This window comes from Zootoca vivipara, chromosome 16, assembly GCF_965207765.1.
Source record: "Zootoca vivipara chromosome 16, rZooViv2.hap1.1, whole genome shotgun sequence".
Classification (NCBI taxonomy): Eukaryota; Metazoa; Chordata; class Lepidosauria; order Squamata; family Lacertidae; genus Zootoca; species Zootoca vivipara.
The window spans coordinates 18587129-18608576 of NC_142599.1; the positions used below are offsets into that span (position 1 = coordinate 18587129).

General features: G+C 48.3%; 1 protein-coding gene across 2 annotated transcripts in view; it reads right to left on the reverse strand.

Moving 5' to 3' along the window:
- The window catches only part of SEC14L2 (SEC14 like lipid binding 2), a 45401-nt gene extending 24316 nt beyond the window's left edge, over positions 1-21085 (reverse strand). Inside the window, exons 1-2 of one of the 2 annotated variants that reach the window (XM_035097769.3) lie at positions 20927-21085; positions 117-192 (exon numbers count right to left, since the gene is read on the reverse strand). In XM_035097769.3, the coding sequence (XP_034953660.1) occupies positions 117-192; positions 20927-20980 (130 nt within the window). In that variant the 5' untranslated portion in view covers positions 20981-21085. Of the gene's footprint in view, positions 1-116; positions 193-11307; positions 11450-20926 lie in introns of those variants that run through there. The other variant, XM_088659692.1, reaches the window with a different exon arrangement.
- Between the last annotated feature and the right edge of the window lie 363 nt (positions 21086-21448).

Below are 21448 nucleotides of genomic sequence, written 5' to 3' on the forward strand. Positions count from 1 at the left end.
CCAAAGGGCCACCTGAAATCCTAGAGAGTCACTGCCAGTTGGTGCAGATGCTATTGAGCTAACCACTACATCAAGTGTTCCCTGGCACAAAGCAAACAACCCCCAGGCCTTCTTACCTCGGAGCCATTTCAAGAGATAGTAGTCCTCTGTGAGAGGCATCAGAGGAAAGATATCCTGGATGTTCTCGCGGAACTGAGGAGAAAAATGAAAAACACGGATGTGTAAAGATTTAGGATCCCGTTACAGAGTTTTGCTCTCACACTTTTCTATAATGCTACCTACACATCCCCAGAATATAAGTCCTGTTGAATACTGTGGGACTTATTTCCAAATAAAATAGCTCTCTCCGCTATACATTTTAAGCAGTATCGTACCACTTTAAACAACCATTGGCTTTCCCCGAATCCTAGGAATTATAGTTTGTTAAGGGTGCTGAGAGCTGCAGTTCCCAGAGTGGCTTAACAATCAATTCCTCTCCCCAGCAAACTCTGGGAATTGTAGTTCCATGAGGGGGGTATTTTTGTTTGTTTGTTTGTTTATACCCCGCCATAGCTGCCAAGTACCCCATTTTCCCCGGGAAACCCCCGTATTTTCTTACCGTTTCCCGCAGGTGTCCCAAATGGCAAAATACCCCGGATTCCCCCGGATTACGGAGCTCCTGCCGGCGGCCATGTTTTTTTGGTGCCGCGCCGGCACCGGAAGTCGCTTCTATGCACTTCCGGACATGCGTAGAAGCGACTTCTGGCACTGTGGACATTTTGGAAATGGGCACAGCGGCATCGGAAGTCGCTTCTACGCATGTAGAAGTGACTTGCGGTGCCGCAGTGCTGCTGATCCCGGATTTTTCAATCCGGAACTTGGCACCTATGTACCCCGCCTTTCCCCCTAACATGACTCAAGGCGACTTACAGATAAAAACCAAGAATCACTAAAAATATAGAAAACAACAACAATTAAACATTATTAGAATTAAAACTCTATACATATATAAAATTGGTTTAAGACACACAAATAATTGCAATAATGTAATTATTGTTCATGGGTGTCAGACACCCTACGTTCCTGAAACCAGTAGTGTTAGAATTTAATCAATGTTTGGACTGTTAAAACTGGGTAAACAGACCCAGTGTGTGCTAGACACTGATGATGCTTTAATTAAGCCAAGTGTCAAGTGCGAATTAAGGCAGGTTGAGCTTCTGTGTTGGGCAATAGCCTAGGGATGTGCTATTAGGACAGGGGTTGTCAACCTGGTTCCTACCGCCCACTAGCAGGGGTTCAGGATCCTAGGTGGGTGGTAGGGGGTTCTACGGCACAAGCTGAATCCTGCTTCCATCAAGCACTGGTGGGCGGTAAGGAAATTTTACCATCAAGAAAGATGCATTAGTGGGCAGGAGGTATAAAAAGGTTGACTACTCCTGTATTAGGACAGCACAATGAATCGGCTGATGTCTGATTGGACTGTGCTGATGGAACTGGGAAGACCTTCTTTGAGTGTAACACTGAGAACCCCTGCATTGCAGGCTCAGGTTGTATATACCGTACTTTTTCATGTATAAGATTCTTTTTTTCCCATTCATAAAAGTGGGGGTCGCCTTACACATGGGCAGTACATAGGGTGGACATTTGATTGGTTGCTGCTGCGGCTGTCAGCGGCTATTGTGCGGTGTGATTGGTTGCTGCGTCAATGGGTGGTGTTGATTAGCTGATGCTCTGGCAGTTGGGCGGGTGATTGGCAGCTTCTGCCGGCGGTGGGACATATGGGAGGTGGATCTTGTGACAGGGGCGGGTGAGTGATTTTCTGCAATCCCCCCCCCTAAAAAAAGCTCAACAACTCTGTTCCAACTCCCCCCATTTTCTTAAATTTGAGTCTTATTCCATCTATCCTACCGGTATAGATGGAAAAGTATGGTATGTTTAAATAAACCATGGACCCTTGGAAATTGCGCCAGGAACCCCTGGAATCTCTCACCGCTTGGAGATCAGAACGGCTTGCAACACTAAAAACAGCACGACATCAGCCCATTCATTAAGAGCAGTCTGTTCCCCAAAGCCTGGTGGAACAAGGAGGTCTTCACAGCAAGGAGGGAGCCAGTCTAGCTTCTCTAGGGAGGGAGTTCCAAAGTCTGGGAGCAGCCACCGAGAAGGCCCTCTCCCACATCCCTGTGAGGGTGCCTGTGAGGGTGGCAGGACCGAGGAAAGGGCTTCCCCCAAAGATCTCAGAACCCAGGCAGGTTCGTATGAGGGAATGAGGTCTTTCAGATCGCTTGGGTGTAAGCCATGTAAGGGCTTTATAGGTCATTATCAGTACTAATGTGGCAGCTAGACTGGTGACTCGGAGTGGCCGCTGAGACCATATAACACCAGTCCTGAAAGACCTGCATTGGATCCCAGTACGTTTCCAAGCACAATTCAAAGTGTTGGTGCTGACCTTCAAAGCCCTAAACGGCCTCGGTCCAGTGTACCTGAAGGAGTGTCTCCACCGTTCAGCCCAGACACTGAGGTCCAGCTCCGAGGGACATCTGGCGGTTCCATCTCTGCGAGAAGTGAAGTTGCAGGGAACCAGGCAGAGGGCCTTCTCGGTAGTGGCGCCCGCCCTGTGGAACGCCCTCCCATCAGATGTCAAGAAAATAAACAACCACCTGACTTTTAGAAGACATCTGAAGGCAGCCCTGTTTAGGGAAGTTTTTAATGTTTGATGTTTTATCGTGTTTTTAATATTCTGTTGGGAGCCGCCCAGAGTGGCTTGGGAAACCTAGCCAAAGGGCCGGGGTATGTATAAATAAATACATAAACAAATACATACTTCGCATTGTGCCTTGGAAACAGACAAATAGCTGGTGGAGCCATAGCCTAAAGCAGCCCCAGTCAGCTCTCTGTTTGCAGCTCTTTTGAGCCAGTTGAAGTTTCTGAGCACTTTTCAAAGGCAGCCCCATGCAGAGCTGATCCAAACAGGATGTAACTGAGGCGTGTGTCACTGCGGCCAAACCAGACATCTCAAGGAACAGGCACAGCTGACGTAACCGGGGTCTCCTAACAGCACGCAGCACCCTTAACAAACTCTAGTTCAGTACTGCCACACAATACAACTTCCTGCTCCTCTAGTTGCCGGGGTCCTTTGAGAGAAGCCCAGACTGTTTAACGTGGTACAATGTTTAATTTCTAAGCGAGTTACAAAGCTTTTGAATAAAAATATCCAAGACAATATATCGAAAACAAGCATCTGAAACCATTATATACAGCAGGGGTCCCCAGACTTACCGGGCTTCGGGCCGGTGCATGCCGCGCTGACCGCGCGGTGGGCCGGAGAGCAGGGGAGTGCGTGCGCAGCGGGCCGGAGGGCGGGGGAGTGCGCGCCCGTGCGCATGCGCACACGCACACGGCCGGGAAAAAATCGCCGAAAATCGCTTGTGCGCATGCGTATGGGCCTCCCCCGACCCGGAAGTGCATCGGAAATTACCTCTTCTGGGTCGGGAGAGGCCCATACGCATGCGCACAAAGGATTTTCGGCGATTTTTTGACGATTTTGAAGATCGCCGCCGCGCCGTGCGCCGTAAGAGCGGGCAGCGGGGGTCGTCGCGGGCCGGATTGGGAGGCTAATTGGGCCGCATCCGGCCTGGGGGCCGTAGTCTGGGGACCCCTGATATACAGTATATAAAAATGTAGGCATTGTGTGCGCAGAGGTCACAGCCTTTCTCCGTAACCGCTGAACTGTAATGTAACGAATTTGGCCACAACATTCCATGCCCATCAGTGAGGGATCTGGCATAATTTTTTTTCCAAAAAAGGAAACCTTTCATACCTAAAATAATGATTAAACACAAAAAAGTGGCGCCCAAATTAGACATCACCAGCAGAAGCTCTGAAGACTCCAGTGGCATCCAATAGAAAGGCAGATCGCCCCACTGCTGCCTCGAAAGCCGCGCCACCAGGTGACATCACAAAATTCCACAGCAACCAACTGAAAACAGGCCTTTTGCAGCAACAAGGCCCAAAATTGCCAAGTGGAGGTGGGGGCCTGCCTAGGGGGGAAGGGGGGGCTCGAATAGGGGGCAGGGATAGGTAATGGGTCAGAACAGGGTGAGGATGAAACACAGGGATGAAACCTGCCCTCTCCACAGTATTTCGCCTCAGCTTTGCAGACTAGGCTGAGTGGATTTAGGGGCCTGCCTGGGGGGGATGGGGGGGGCCGAATAGGCCGCAGCATAGAATCAACTGAATATGGGCCTTTTACAGGGCCGTGCCTTTGGGTAGAATAAATGTTATTTCACATAACACACATGGGTAGGGGAGTCAGGGTTGGGACAGGGCAAAAACACGCACATTGGGGGAATGATTTCGTGCAAAATGAACAGGTCACAGGAATAACCGGGGGTGGTGGTGGTGGTTGGACAGAGGAGAGGAGGGAAATCACAGGGGTAAGTGGGGTGGGGGGAAGAGGGGGCATAATAGGTCATGGATCAGGACAGAGTTGGGGGATTCACAGGGATGAGGGAGGGGGACGAGGGGGAATTACAGGGATAAGCCGGGGGGGGGTGAGAGGAGGAGTGGGGGAATCACAGGGATACATCATGGATCAGCACAGGGTAGGGGAAATCAGACAAATAACCCACAGCTAGTATTATATAAAACAGAAATCAAAATGATCAAATGCAGGGTCCAGCTTCAACAACCGGTTGTTTTCTGCTGCTCCAGAGAAGCGGACACGGAGCAACGGATTCAAACTACAAGAAAGAAAATTCCACCTAAACATTAGGAAAAACTTCCTGACAGTAAGAGCTGTTCGGCAGTGGAATTTGCTGCCAAGGAGTGTGGTGGAGTCTCCTTCTTTGAAGGTCTTTAAGCAGAGGCTTGACAGCCATCTGTCAGGAATGCTTTGATGGTGTTTCCTGCTTGGCAGGGGGTTGGACTGGATGGCCCTTGTGGTCTCTTCCAACTCTATGATTCTATGATTCTATGATTCTAACCATATTCAGTGGTGAGGAACAGCCTGGGCAAATAAAATGCTTCGGACATGCTCGATTCCTCTCTGCACAAATGAGCGGGAGGCTCAAGGTGAGGAAGTGGCATCATGTCACGTTCTCTCTGTGATGGTCCCATTCTGACATGTGAACCATTATAGTGGTACCTTGACTCTCAAACTTAATCTGTTTGGGAAGTCTGTTCCAAAACCAAGGTACGCTTTCCCATAGAAAGTAATGCAAAGCGGATTAATCCGTTCCAGACTTTTAAAAACAACCCCTAAAACAGCAACTTAACATGAATTTTACTATCTAACGAGACCATTGATCTATAAAATGAAAACAATAAACAATGTACTGCAGTCACACAATCAATCAATCAATCAATCAGTAGCTGGATTGGGTTCCACACAGTCACAAAAAGAGCCGCAAAAACAAAAGGGCAAAATAAATAGAAAAAACAGACAGACTTCAGTGTAACACTCAAAACGGAAGTGTGGCACTCAAATCGGAAACATAACACTCAAAACGGAGCCCGTTCGGCTTCCGGAAATAGTTCCCAGACCGGAACACTTACTTCCGGGTGTTTGGGTTCCAGGTTGTTTGAGTACCAAGGCGTTTGAGAACCAAGGTACCACTGTACTGGATGTTGTTACCAAATATCAACATATGTGAACCAACCCCTACCGGGCCAAGGAACTCCCTGCGATGGAGCCAGTAAAACTGAATTGCCAAATGCTCTTAATTACAAGATCTGGTCATGCCCATTGTGCAAAGGGCCACCTCTTTCCAAGGCAAACAACGCTTTTCTGCGTCAGATGTCTCTTCTGCTAGGTAGATCTCTCGGGTTCAGTCTTATTGCCACATAATTCAACATTTGCAAGAATCACACATGATAGCAACCTCTGCGGTACATCGTTTTGAACACGGCATTATGCTTTGATACTACCATGACACACACACACACACACACACACACACACACACACACACACACACACCTGGTCCCCTTCTAGCTCTAGCGTGAATGCTGTTAATTTATATTGGGCAGGATAAAGAGATTGTAAACAATGAAAATAATGAACCCGCACACTCCAGCAGGAAATGAACCTATCCCAGCATACACAATCGATCCAGCGCTTGGAGAGATGCCAACCAGCTTCCAGAGGTCTGCACAACTCCATGGTGCAAAGAGAGACATCGAGAAACACAACATTATGCTGGAGGCCCCCCTCTTCTTAATGAAGCTAATTAGATTATTGCAGCCAGAACTGGGTCATAATCAGCCCAGCCACTGCCAGCTGTATCGTTAGGAACAGCCAGCATGGAAGGGTTGTGCAAAGAGGAAAAAGGGAAAGGAAGTTGGGAGAATTTTGCAGAGATTTATACCACCGGCACATGCAAAAGGCATCCCTCTAGCTACAGGCCTTATCTGAGTTGGAACGAGGCTCCAGATCTATAAGCCGTACAAGACTCGGAAGCTAATCCACTTGGCAGTGTGGAAAGGTCAGTGACCCGACATATATTCTTTGCAGTCAACAAAACCTGGAGGCAAAATTCAAGGTGATGAACTACTGGAAGTATAAAATAACCGAGAGGAAGTTTTAAAACGTATGAAAGAGGCTGGTGCAATTTAAGAACCCTTTTCAAAGCTTCCGATTTGCCCTACGCAAGTTTTCCCAAACTTGTGAGAATCACGTAAAGGTAGAGGACCCCTGAATGGTTAAGTCCAGTCAAAGGTGACTATGGGGTTGCGGCGCTCAACTCGCTTTCAGGACAAGGGAGCCGGCGTTTGTCCACAGACAGCTTTCCGGGTCATGCGGCCAGCATGACTAAACCGCTTCTGGCACAACAGGACACCATGACGGAAACCAGAACACACAGAAACGCCGTTTACCGGTACCTTCCCGCTGCAGCGGTACCTATTTATCTACTTTCACTGGTGTGCTTTTGAACTGCTACGATAGATTGGCAGGAGCTGGGATTGTCACGCGGATTCAAACTGCCAACCTTCTGATCGGCAAGCCCAAGAGGCTCAGTGGTTTAGACCACAGCAGGGGCACATGTACCACACTTTGGGAAAAGCCATGCTAGCGCTGCTTCCGAAAGCAAAGATCCGGAACCCCCAAACCTGGAAAGAAAAACTTGGAAGTGCTCATAAGAAAAAAGTTGGAAAAGAAACTGGGTTACAGATGTCAGAAATTAAAGATGCTTGGCAATACACCTTGGTCTGCAGCTTCCCAGCATGTTCTCACAGGCAACACCTATAGTTTTTTTTAATGTTCTATGCCATGAGGTGGAACATTGTTCTTATCAGGTACAGCATGTTTCCCTGCAGAAGTTCACTGTAGTTTGCCAAAATTTCTATTCCACCTAACAGGATCCCAAAGAAATTACAAATGGTATCCAATGCAGATTATGGTAGATATCCTTTCCTCCCTGCCTTTAAGGTTTCTAGCTCCCATGTTTGCAGAGGAAAAAATAAAAGTGCCTGGTTGCTAGGGATGAATATTTTTTCTATGGCGTTCAATCAAAGATTTTATTGTACATGCAGCTGGGGGGTTCCTGGCGCTCTTAATTAATTTTTCAGGTACAAGGCGTTTTTTAATTGGCTTGTGTTTTGAACTGCTATATTTTAATGTTTGCTTTCAAATGGGATTTACATATTTGTTTCCAGCTGGGGAAAGTTGTTGAAAAGCAGCTTGGAAATATTATTTTATGTATTTTTAGATAGCAGAATTTGTATACCACTTAACTGGGTGGGCAAGGTAGGGGGGGGGCGCTAAGCTGTTTACATAAAATGTACACTAAAACAATAAATAAAGAGTCTGAAGTTAAAAACAGGCAGACTTAAAAGAACAACAACACCAAAATATAAATAAAATTGACAGTTAGGAACATGCATTATTTTTAAAAAGGCATATGAAAATGCATGCCAGCTTTACATACCTGGGGAGGCTTGCCTGGACAAAAAAAATGACATTAACAAATACCAAAAATGATACAGCAAAGACACACGCCTAAGGTCAAGGTGCAGGGAGTTCCCAAGTGTAACTTCGTTCCCAAATGCCGAAAACCCGGAAGTAAGTGTTCCGGTTTTCGAACGTTTTTCGGAAGCTGAACGTCTGATGTGGCTGTCGGCTATTGTTTCCAGGGTGCCTGCACCAATCAGAAGCCGCGCCTTGGTTTTCAAACATTTCAGAAGTCAAACGGACTTCCGGAACAGATTAAGTTTGGCGCTTTTGTTTTTGCTATTTATTTTGTGTTTTTGTTTTTGCGGCTTTTCGGTTAATTTGTTTTTGTGACTGTGAGGAACCCGGTTCAGCTACTGATTGATTGATTGATTGTGTGACTGTGGAAATGGATAAAAGCCCTCCATCCAAACAATGACTACAGTATCATCAGTGCCGGTAAGAATAAAAAATTAATTTTAATTTTTATCATCTACAATACTTACCGGTATTTATGTTTTAATACAGGAAATTGATTATTGCTTTCATTTTATGGATCAATGGTCTCGTTAGATAGTAAAATTCATGTTAAATTGCAGTTTTAGGGATTGTTTTTAAAAAGTCTGGAACGGATTTATGCGTTTTGCATTACTTTCTATGGGAAAGCGAGCCTTGGTTTTGGAACGGATTAAGTTTGAGAACCAAGGTACCACTGCATTTGCTGCCTCACTGAAGGGTCTTCACAACGACCTTGTGCAGGAGGTCAAGCTAAAAGATGGTGACTGGCCCACAGTGAGTTTCACAGTTGTGTGAGAATTTGAAAGCTCTAGGCATGTAACTGGCATGGGCATACCCAGCGAGGGGCGGGGGGCAGCTGCCCCCCCAGAAGCAAAAAAAAAAAGTATTTTACGGACCATAACCCGCACTTTTCCCCTCCGAAAACTGAAGGGGAAAAGTCGTTGCGGGTTATGGAAATCGGGCTGTTTTCGCCCCCTCCGCGGCTGCAGCCAGCGACAGGAACATGGGAGGGGGGAGGAGCAGCCTGAGTTGGGGGGGGGGGCGGACGGGAGCTCCATCCTTCCTTCCATCCTTCCTTCCCCCCTCTTTCTTTCTTCCTTTTTCTCTCTCTCTCACCCCTTCCTTCCTTCCTTCCTTCCTTCCTTCCTTCCTTCTCTCTCTCTTCCCCTCTCTCCCCCCCCCCCGTTTTGATCCTGGGTACGCCCCTGGTAACTGGTACTCCACATATTTTTAAAAAAGAAAGAAAGAAATATTTATTGAATAAAGGTAAAGGAAAAAGGACCCCTGACCATTAGGTCCAGTCGTGACCGACTCTGGGGTTACACGCTCATCTCACGTTATTGGCCCAGGGAGCCGGCGTACGGCTTCCAGGTCATGTGGCCAGCATGACAAAGCCGCTTCTGGCGAACCAGAGCAGCACACGGAAATGCCGTTTACCTTCCCGCCGGAGTGGTCCCTATTTATCTACTTGCACTTTGACGTGCTTTCGAACTGCTAGGTTGGCAGGAGCTGGGGACTGAGCAACGGGAGCTCACCCTGTCGCGGGGATTCGAACCGCCGACTTTCTGATCAGCAAGCCCAAGAGGCTCAGTGGTTTAACCCACAGCGCCACCCATTTATTGAATAAGGAAGGTGTATTCCGGTTGCTAGGCAACTGCAACACAGCTGGCTGGCTGTGAGAATTGGATCCTGCCGTGAATATTTGGGAGAGGTTACACTTAGGTGCAGAGTTGCTCAGTGGCCCCTACAGTGGGGGCCACTGACCTGAGGGCCTCTAAATGTTTTGGACCACAACTCCTATCAACCTCAGCATCATACACCCACACTGGCTGGGGCTAATGGGAGTTCAAATCATTCGATGGGCCCCTATGCGACCAGTTCAGTAGCCCGTGTGACAAGTGTGACATTATTGTATGACATCTGGAGCTGATTTAGTGACATGGCAGCTCAGAGCTAACTGTGGCCAATTTACAGCAGCTTATTCCAGAAGCTGCTGGAAAGCCCCAGTGGCAACACAAATGCAATGATACAGCTTCTCTTAAAAAGACAGATTTCAGTATTCAAAACGCAGAGGTACGCAGAGGGAGAACTATAGCTTCAGGGATATATTTCATAAAACAGTAGCCTCAACTATTATGGGGGGGGATTTATATTGGACTGAAGGCAGCAAGAAAGCCAGAAGACGCATCGTGGCTAAAGAAGAGGTTACCCTTGCTTCAGCCTTGAAAGAGGCCACCGCCACGGAGAATTATGAAAGAGAGGAGCTTGATGCCAGTCGCAAGGCCACTAAGCCACAGATAGAAGTTGCGCATGCCATGGACGAGCTAGAGGCTACTCCGAGCCAGAGCCCAGTCCGTGGGGTCGAGTCGGTGCGTCAGGCCTGCACAGTGCACAGAGATCGCCGAGGCAGTTGCCCAGGTTGTGGCGGAAACCATGAAAGGAAGAGTTGTCGTTTCAGGGATGCTATCTGCCAGACGTGCGGAAAGACGGGTCACATCGCCAGGGTCTGTAGATCGGCGGCGTCGGGAGCGACAGGAGCACCTAGACTGGAGCATCGCAGACCGCCCACAGCAACTCGTTTTCTAAAGGACTGCCACTACGTAACGGAGATCAACGGGAGGGCCGTGCAGTTTCCAGCGCAAGGCAAGGCACACGTCAAGGTGAAGATTGAGGGTCAGCAGTGCGACATGGAGGTGGACTCCGGATCCGCATTCACCATCGTGTCGGACCAGACCGCGAAGACATTCTTCCCCAGGGGTAAGTTGCCCCCTCTGGAGCCCTTTCCGGCAACCTTGCAGTCGTACTCAGCAGGCCGCATCCATGTTATGGGAATGTGTGCCGTGAGAGTACAGTTCCGGGACAAACAGGCTGTACTCAAACTGGTGATTGCGAAGGGCAGTCGCCCCAGTCTCCTGGGCACTGACTGGTTCCCTGCCCTGGGACTGAGTATCTCAGGGCTTAATTCAATCCAAACCTGCCCTGAGATGAGTGAGGTATTATGCAAGGAATTTGCTGGTCTCTTTAATGGAAAACTGGGTTGTTATAAAGGGCCCCCAGTTGACTTCGAGTTGGACCCCGGGGTGGCTCCAATCCGACTCAAACCAAGGCGAGTGCCATTTGCACTGCAACCCAAGATCGAGGCAGAGCTGGATAAATTGGTCAAGCAGGGAGTTCTCTCACCCGTGGACTCTGCTAAGTGGGAGACTCCAATCGTCACACCCCTTAAAGCAAATGGGGAAGTCAGGATATGTGCAGATTACAAATGTACTATCAATAAGGCACTCAGGGGAAACTCATACCCCATTCCAGTCGTATCACATCTGTTGGCTAAACTGGCTGGGGGCAAGGTGTTCGCCAAAATTGACCTGGCACAAGCTTACCAACAGCTGCCAGTAACCCCACAATCAGCGGAAGCACAGACTATTGTCACACATAAAGGGGCGTTCAGAGTTAACAGATTACAGTTCGGAGTTTGTGTGGCCCCAGGGATTTTTCAAGGGCTCATGGAACGCCTGTTAAGAGGTCTGCCGGGGGTCTTGCCATTTTTTGATGATGTTTTGATTGCTGGAAAAGACCCACAGGAACTGGTTGCGCGTGTCCGTGCAGTGTTGCTCAAGTTCAAGGAGGTGGGGTTGCAACTGAAAAAAGAAAAATGCAGTTTTGGGGTGCCAACTGTGGATTTCTTGGGGTTTAAAATTGATGCATCAGGCATCCACCCCACAGATGCTAAGATTAAGGCCATCATCGAGGCACCACGACCACAGAACAAGACGGAGTTGCAGTCATTCCTGGGACTTATTAACTTTTATCATTCGTTCTTACCCCAGAAAGCTTCGGTAGCTGAACCATTACATAGACTATTGCAGAAAAAGAATGTGTGGCGATGGGGGCGGGAGCAGCAGAAGGCTTTTGACTCCTTGCGAGGAATGCTGAGTAGCAGGAGCGTCCTTGCTCATTATGATGAGTCAAAGCCGCTGGTCCTGGCATGTGATGCCTCTCAATACGGTCTGGGGGCTGTGCTGAGTCATAGGGAACCGGATGGGTCGGAAAAGCCCATCTCTTTCTATTCCCGTACGTTGTCGCCCACAGAGCGCAACTATGCTCAAATTGATAAAGAGGCACTGGCTATTGTGTCCGGAATCAAAAGGTTCTATGATTATTTGTACGGTCGCCATTTCTCCATTGAAACGGACCACAAACCACTGTTAGGGTTGTTCAACCCAAACAAACAAACGCCACAAATTCTCTCCCCCAGAATGTTGCGTTGGTCAATATTCCTGAATGGGTTCCAGTACACCTTGACCCATGTGCCGGGGAAACAGTTGTGCCATGCTGATGCGCTGAGTCGATTGCCCCTTCCTGGCGGGAGCAATGAGGATCCTGCTCCGGCGGAGCACATTATGATGCTAGAAACACTTCCGGGGGCTCCTGTAACAGCTACGGATATAGCTGAGAAAACTAGGAAAGATGCTGTTCTCTCCCGTGTGCTCACTTGGGTGGGGAGGGGGTGGCCAGGTGGTCCGCATGAAGAAAAATGCAGGCCTTATGCGACAAGGCAGCACGAATTGTCCATGCATAAGGGTTGTCTCCTATGGGGAGATAGGGTGATAATCCCAGCACCACTGAGAAACAGGGTTCTTGAGACGCTTCACATGGGACACCCGGGAATGGTCAGGATGAAGTCGCTAGCCCGATGTTATGTGTGGTGGCCTGGAATGGACCAGAACATAGAACAATGGGTACGAACATGCAAGGCATGCCAAGAGGTGCGGCCAGAAGTGGCCAGAGCACCAGTCCACTGGTGGGAGCAGTCCAGGACTCCCTGGAGCCGGCTGCACATAGATTTTGCTGGGCCATTCCAAGGGAAGGTCTTTTTGGTTATCGTTGATGCATATTCCAAATGGTTAGAAGTGGTGATGGTCCCTAGCATGGCATCAGCTGCCGTAATCAAGGTGTTGAGGCAGCTGTTTGCTACCCACGGGTTACCTGAGACCATTGTATCAGATAATGGGGCAGCTTTTGTATCCCAAGAATTCAGGGCATTCTTGGCTGATAACTTTATAAGAGGGGTCACATCCGCGCCCTTTCACCCATCCTCCAATGGGCAGGCTGAGCGCATGGTAAGAACAGCCAAAGAATCCATTGCGCGCTTAATGGAGGGTAACTGGTCGGCTCGCATTGCGCGAATGTTATTTTTGCAGCATGCGACGCCGTGTACTGCGACGGGCAAGTCGCCAGCCGAGCTGCTCTTAGGTAGAAGACTGGTAACGGTGCTGGATTATGTCCACCCAGATAAAATGCCAAACCGTAATTCAAGAGCAACCCCCCAGGCTGAGACTGACACAACAAGGTATCTCGCCCCTGAAGATCTGGTCTGGGTGAGGAACTATTCACGAGGTCCGCGGTGGGTGGCCGGTGTGATCACCCGGGCTAGTGGACCTGTGTCCTATTATGTGACCTTGGAAAATGGGCAAGTTTGGAAGAGACATATAGATCAGCTGAGGCGCCGGGCGCTCAGCAGGGAGGAGTCAGATAATTCATCCCTGGCTAATGACGCACAGCTGCAAGACCAGAGTGAAAATGGTCCAGAGGTACAGTCACCAGGGGCTTCAGCAAATGAACCAGGGTCTGCTAGTCCTCATGATGACGAGGTACAGGTCGGGGACCCTGAGATGTCTGGGACTCCATCTGTTCCTGATGAAACCCCTATAGCAGCCCCTCCACCACAGGTAACACCCAATCCAGAACCTGCAACACCTGTTGTCAGGAGATCAGGTAGAAGTTGTAGGACCCCACAGTACCTGAGGGATTACGTCTGCTGTGCTCACTAGGGGGGGAGGGGTGTTGTGTATTGAGTCAAAGGATTTTATATCTGTATTATTATTGTCTGTATTTGCATTAGGATAAAGTAACTGCCTTTTGGTTCCAGAGGGTACAGCTACTATTGGTTCATTTAAGCTGCTGTATTTGGATCCTCTGTCTTATTGGTTTCCTCCAAAAGGCAGCACTGTGATTGCTTGATATTGTTCCCTCCAAAATGTATCCCTTCCTAGCTAGTCCCCTGTCCCTATAAATGTAGCTTTCCTCTCCTCAGTCTTCAGTCTTGTTCACTTTAATAAAGAGCTGTTACTAGAGAACTGTCTCCAGCATGTTTTGTCAAGAGAGCTGAAATCACAAACCCCACGTCACAACATGTGGCACATTTGGAAACCTAAGGAAATTGTTGTGGATACCAGAAAACACCCATTTCACAGAAGAAAAACTGATAATATTAGAACAGGCAAATCACCTACCCCCATAAAGAAACAGTCCAAAAAAGCAGCGTCCCGTCCCCCCGACATTGTAACATTGGGGATTCCAGATACATGGGATATGAATGTGCAAACAGTTTTGGCAAAGAAAGTAAAATGTCATATCGTTATCCCCATACTGCAGATGGGAATACTGAGGTTGGGAGGATAATGCCTAGCCTGAGCAAGGCTTGAATTGAGCACTTCCTGGCTTACTTTCTGGCCTCTACGAGTCCGAACCTCCCAGGTAGAAAAGGGGCTTGACAAAGGTGAGTGTAAGCGAAGCAAGGAGTGCCCGTTCTAAGTTCTGAATTCACTATGGCCGCAAAATACCGAGCACCGTGAAAAGAGCCTGTGCAGTTTCCCCAGTGCCCAAACCTCGTGAATGCAGCACTCTGTATGCCACCCCTTCTGCCAGTCTCCAAGCAACCACATTCCCCTGGCAAAAGTGCCAGCTCCTCCACCCTGTGGAACACCCCGCAGAGCGATGCATCGATTGCAGCCTGGTGGCGAAGGGAACCTGCCCTCGTCTGTTTAAGCGTTGCAGGAGATCATTTAAAAAAAAAAGAAAAAGAAAAAGTGGGGAGTTGCGTTAATAAATCAAACCTGCTGCCACAAGACTCTTTGTTATTTCAGAAATGCAAGCTGAGCATTGCCAATTATGCAAAAGAATGCATGAGAATGTTGCACGAGTCTTCCTGAACTTGTTCGAGGCCTACAAAAGAGAGAGCAATTAATCTGTTTTTAATTACTACTGCAATTGTTCGTCCTCCGCTCTTTGAAGCCAATCCAATAAACTTTGTGTCTAGAAATCTGGAGGCAGCCCTGTTCAGGGAAGATTTTAATGGTTGATGATTTTTTGTGTTTTTAATCTTTTGTTGGGAACTGCCCAAAGTGGCTGGGTCATATTATTATTATTATTATTATTATTATTATTATTATTATTATTATTATTATTATGCAACCTTTCAGGGCAGAGCAAGACCCACTTTGTAGTGGTACACATTCTGTGAAATGCTGTCTCACAAGCTACCCGCTTGGGACCATCACTTACTATTTTCCCCAGTGTCAGTCATAAACATTTTCCATCTTCCAAAGCGTTGGGGGAGAGCTTTGGCTCCGTGGTTAGAGCATCTGTCCCAGATTCAATCGCCAAGGTTATCTCCGGGCAGGGCAAGGAGAGAGGCTCCTTACCCCAAACCCTGGAGAGCCTCTGCCAGTCAGAGCACACGCTACTGAGCTAGACGGACCAATCGTCTGACTCAGTATAAGGCAGCTTCCTATGTGCGTACTGGCTGGCTGTGCTCCCATTGTAAGACGCCCACTGATGCTGGAATCATAGAAGCATAGTGTTGGAACAGACCCGGTCCACCCCTTTGCGATGCTGGAATCCTGCCCACAGCCATCTCTAGGTGGGCTCGAACCACCAACCTTCTGGTTAACAGACAGACACGCTGACCCATTGTGCCACACATTCAGGACAGACTTCTTCATGCATCACATAAACTATGGAACTCACTCCTGCAGGAAGCAGCGATGGCTTTAAAAGAGGGTTGGACAAAATCATGGAGGAGAGGGCTATCGATGGCTACTAGCCATGATGGCTAGATGGACCAATGACCTGATTTGGTCCAGGGTGGCTGCCTGTGTTTTCCAGGGCAAAGACTGCAAGGCTTTACGCCTCTCTGCAGATGATGGCAACAGATGCCCCGGAGTCTTGGCCTTTCCCCAATGACTTTCTTCCTCTTCGGGTCTTTAAGGGAGAAAAATAGCCTTTTCCAGGTCCTCTGTTCCTTGCATTTACAGAAACGCTTACAACAAGAAAAAAAAAGAGAATTTGAGAGAATAGGTACAAGCCTATTAGTTACTTGGAAGTAAATTCCATTGTTTTCAGTAGGGCTTGCTCCTTGGGGCAAATGTTTTGGGCCACCACGGGCTGGGGAGTGTAGTAATCCAAAAGATCTGGAGGTCACCTGGGTGGTGAAAGTTGCCCTAGACAAGGGAAAGTTTTCAGCCTTAAAATTCCTGTTGCCTTCAAGCTTCCCGTGAGTTGGCTATATCTGTATTTTTCCATGTTCATTGAACATACATGATTATTCTTTTTTACAGTTTTTTTGAGATGCTTTCCTACTTAGTAGCTGAGCAATCTAAGTATGAGAGACCACCTAGCATAAAAAGAAATTCTAAGCCCCAAACCCCTATTTATTTATTTATTTAAAAAATGCCACAGGGTGGGTCAATGGAGTGCCATTGGCTCAGTTCTGTGCAAGCCTCTGCCATCAGGTCTATTCACAACGTCCCCCTACGTTGGCCTGTTGATATTTGGTTTTAATTCATTTCTTGCTTTTAACGTCTTTGTAACTTTATAAGCTTGGTTTCATGTTTTTATATTGTTGTAAATCGCTGTGATATATTTTTTATGATGCAGCGGTAGGGAAACATTTTTAATAACTAAATACAATAAATAAAAAGGCCCACACCCAAACCAAGACCACATATATACAGCATACAAATGATGTCCCACAAGGAATCCTGGGAAGTGTAGTTTACTGGCGCTAGGAATACTAGCTCCGCAAGGAGTCAACTACAGCTCCCAGAATTCCACGGGGGAACCAGTGTGCAGTGTGGATGCGACTTTAAACACAGCCTACTTGAGCAGTGTTTAAAAGCCATCCTCTTCAGAAAATAAGAAGAGCATGCTGGATCAGGCCAATGGCCCATCTGGTTTAGCATCCTTGGACTGAGTCAGACCATTGGTCCATCTGAATCATTACTGTCTATCTACTCTCTCTGGCAGTGGCTCTGCCAAGGACTGGACCTCGGACTTTCTGAATGCAAAGCGCTTGCTCTACCAGTAAACCTTTGCTGTAGGAAATGTTTCTGCAGGTCCGAAGGACGCCAGGTGCCAACGAAAGCTATTGCCTTCATGTCCTGCCAAGTGAGTTTCTCAAGAGGACATCTGTGACGATACACCATGCTTTTTATGGGAAACAGGTGCCAGACTAGAGATCATCATTCAGCCTGCTCTCCTTATGCACGTGCATTTTTATTTTTTTACAAAATCTGCAGCCTTTATACAACTGATCAAAGGTGCAGCATCAGTGGAAAAGACCAAACTTCAAGACCAGAATTATTTGGGGAAGGGCCATAGCTCAGTGGCAGAGCAGCTGCTTTGCATGCAGAAGGTCCCAGGTTCAATCCTCAGCATCTCCAGGAAGGTCCTCTGCCTGACACCCTAGAGCAGGCATCCCCAAACTTCGGCCCTCCAGATGTTTTGGACATCATCCCTGACCAATGGTCCTGTTAGCTAGGAGTCATGAGAGTTGTAGGCCAAAACATCTGGAGGGCCACAGTTTGGGGATGCCCGCCCTAGAGAGAGTCACTGCCAGTCAGTGCAGCAATACTGAGCTAGATGAACTCAGTAGAACACAGCTTCCTGGGTTCCTGTGAATTAAGGGAAGGATCATAACACAGAGGCAGAACAAGGTCCCAAAGTTCAATCCCTGGCATTACCAGGAAGAACAGGGAGTATCCCTTGCCTGAAACCTCGGAGAGCTGTTGCCAGTCAGTGCAGACAATACTGAGCTGGATGGATGAATGGTCTGGCTTGGCATCTTCTTATGTTCCTAGGAAGGGGATTTGCTTTTTGGGGGGGGGGGAGAGGAAACAATAAATAAAAACAAAACAATAGATACGGTTTGCAAAATTTGCAGCCAGAAGATATGGCAACAGGCACTAGGTTTAAAACAACTGAAGGATGCAGATTTGCAGGGCCAAGAGGTCAATTAGCCAGGAGCACAACAGCAGAGCCAAAACTCTGTGTTCACACAGGCAGAATCACCTTAATTCACTCCAATAGCATATTCAGGTGGTGAGTGCCAGCTGGAGATGTTGATGAAAAAAAACGAGGCCATTGAGAAACAAAAGAGGGAGCGACCTGAAGAGTTTGCAAAAGTGGAGAAGCAATTAAGAGACACTCGAGTGAGGAGGACCTAGCCGAGCTTCTTGCGCAAAACTTTAAGCCTGCTGGAGGAGAACTGGCTGGTTTGCACCCTGAATAGGAGCACTAAGTTCTGGGGAAAGGTAAGAATAGATTGCAACATTTCGTTGCACTGTCCATTTTGTCCCTCTAAGAGCAAACTCAGGCAGCTGAGTGCCGATCACATCGGAAGCAAAAAAAACAGGACCGTCCCAAAATAAGGTAGAAGCTTCTACAGTATATACAAAGGGGACTCTTCTTGCATCCAAACCAGGACACAAATGTACACAAGTTTGCAAATTAACATGGAGGATCCCCTCTGTTTTTAGAATCCCAAAATTGTCCAGCAAAGGACCTCTGAGCTTACACAAGCAGAAAAAAGTGGAGTCAGGTAAGGGGGTTCTAGAGCAGGCTACTTTTTTCAGGCTGCCCCCCCCAGGTTCTTTAAACTCATCCCCAGTGTCCCCTAGCTCACCCACTAAGAAAGACCGTATTGCAATAATCAAAATCCAATGGAAACTATTTAGTTTAATTAATTAATTCAAGAAACATGATGAATTGGGCCAGGGAATCCAGCAAGTCTGATAAAAATTCTCGCCTCCTCCTCCTGCCAGTTTCTTGCACAAGGTGACCCCACCAGGTGGCAGCAGTGGTGGACCTACATTTGGGGGGCCCTGAACTGTTACGGAGAGGCCCCTTTGCCACCAGCAGCGAGGTCTGAGTGACTACCATTATCTTCTTCAGAAGGGTTCTTCCATGACAGATCACCACAATTTATTTTTTAAATTAACTACTACATGTCAGATTTTGATTAAAATCGCCATACTGGATTATCTCACATGTCGGAGATACTGGTGTGAATAAAAAAATCCTATGCTGGATAGTTTTTGAGTTATGGTGTGTGTGTAAAAATTAGGGAAATGTTATTTACATGCAGGATGCACTTTTCAAAGCAGTTTTTTAAAAAACCATGTGGCTGAAAGTCACTTCTGGGACGCCTCCAGGGTCCCGAAGCTTTCATAGTAGAAATGAAATGGGGGTCATATCACCCGCTTTGAAAACCACTGGTGCAGAGGAACTAGAAGCTGGGCAAAATGAGCTAGCCTGCAGTTGAACATAGCAGGCAAGGGGACCCCAAACAAGGCTTCTTTTAACAGTTGATGGAGGCCTGAAGAGGAGTGCCATTTGTGGCAGGACTTACTTGCACCTCTAAGTCTCAGGTGCTGGGGGTGCGAACCACTAGTGGGAAGCGAGGGGGACAGGAGATGCTGTGATTTCCTCCCCTGCTGACAAACTTCCCCAGAAATTCACTGCCTGGCACCTAAAAAAGGTAAAGGGACCCCTGACCATTAGGTCCAGTCGTGACCGACTTTGGGGTTGCGGCGCTCATCTCGCTCTATAGGCCGAGGGAGCCGGCGTATAGCTTCCAGGTCATGTGGCCAGCATGACAAAGCTGCTTCTGGCAAACCAGAGCAGCACACGGAAACGCCGTTTACCTTCCCGCAGGAGCGGTCCTTATTTATCTACTTGCACTTTGATGTGCTTTCGAACTGCTAGGTGGGCAGGAGCTGGGACCGAGCAACGGGAGCTCACCCCGTTGCAGGGATTCGAACCGCCGACCTTCTGATCAGCAAGCCCTAGGCTCTGTGGTTTAACCCACAGCGCCACCTGGGTCCCCTGACGCCTGGCACCTACTGGGACGCAAAACATGGGATTAGTTAGACGGACCTTTGGCCTGGCCCGGCCAACCTTATGTAAGTTACCCACTTGGACGCTGGTTAAGCTGCCCTGTACTTAACCCCCAGGGAAAGTCTCTCACCTGCGCAGGCATTGCTGAAGAGCTTTGAGGTATGTGCCAGAGAGAGATCTCGCTTGCTATCATGACCCACTGTTTACCTCTTAGGGAAATAGGGGTCAGAGGAGGCGAGAGAGAAAAGGGAAGGAGACAAAGAACAACCACACGACAACCTTGCAAGGTAGACTGGTCAGGATGATTGCAGAGGTTCCCCCCCCCAAAAAAAACACTCCAACCCTGCACGTGCATAGCCCCCCCAAAATGGGCATTGCCAGGATTTATGTTAGGGGGGGGGCAGGTGGCCAGGACTAATGTGGGGCACCTGTCCATCCTCTGCCTGGCTCTGTCTAGCAGGTTCGGACTGAAACGTTTCAACAGCAGTTGTTGAAAATAACTTTCTTTTGACCCCAAGTGCTCAGGAAAAACCTGTCAAGATCTTCTTACAATTTCTACTTTTAGTTAAGTAATTTTTTTTTACTTGATTTTAGCGGGAGGCAGCTACCCCTCCCTGCCCCCCTGGCTACGCCCATGAAACCCCTCCCTTAGAAATCAAAGGAGGGCGGCGGCGGCGACTTCTGAGTAAACATTTCCACGGAGCCAGGCTACATGACACCTCCTGGGCTCAAGGGAAGTGGGCAGTGTTATCCCTGGAGATCGCAGGGCGTCTTTTGCAGCACCAAGGACGGGGGCGGGATACTCGAAACCGGATAAGTCAAATCAGGGCGCGGGGGTGTGGGGGGGAGAGAATCAGCCCCCATGGCTACTGCTTACGTGTGCTTTCCTTCTTAAGAAATGGGTCTACGCTGGGCTCAGAATTGGGGGATCTGACTGAGCCAGCCCCCTAAGAACTGAGTGAAGTAAACACAACAACGCGGAGAAAGAATGGATGGACGAGCTTCATGCGCCTAGTCCTCTCGGTCATCTCTTCTCCTTACCTTGGCCAGCGCCTCCTCCTGCTTGGCGCTGAGGTCGCCAACGTACCCGCTCATGGTGGCCCGCGCTGCTGCAGCTGATCCAACCGGCGAATGCCGAGCCGGTGCTCCGCTCCGAGGGCTTTCATGGCCAGCCGGGCTCTGCCAGGCTCCCAAGCCACGCCCCGGCCCGGCCTTTAAAGGGGACGTGCCTCTTTGCGAGCTGCGCGGGCGCGGGTCTCTTTTCTGCGCACCCGGCCAGTGCCGGATTTGCGTATAAGCTAAACAAGATGTAGCTTAGGGCCCCACTCTCTGGGGGGGGGGCAAAAAAATTTAAAGAAAAAACACACCTGGATGTACACTTCCAAAATATAAGGTAAAAAACAAATAAAATAAAAAACCTACATACAGCAACAGTGTTTTGTGTTGTGCATGCTCCTATGATGTGAGTAATGGCCCCCGCCTGCTAGCCTGCTCCCTAAAATATCACTGGTTTGTTCCTTTCTATATACAGTATAGGGTGCCTATATTCTACTTGGACTGGTT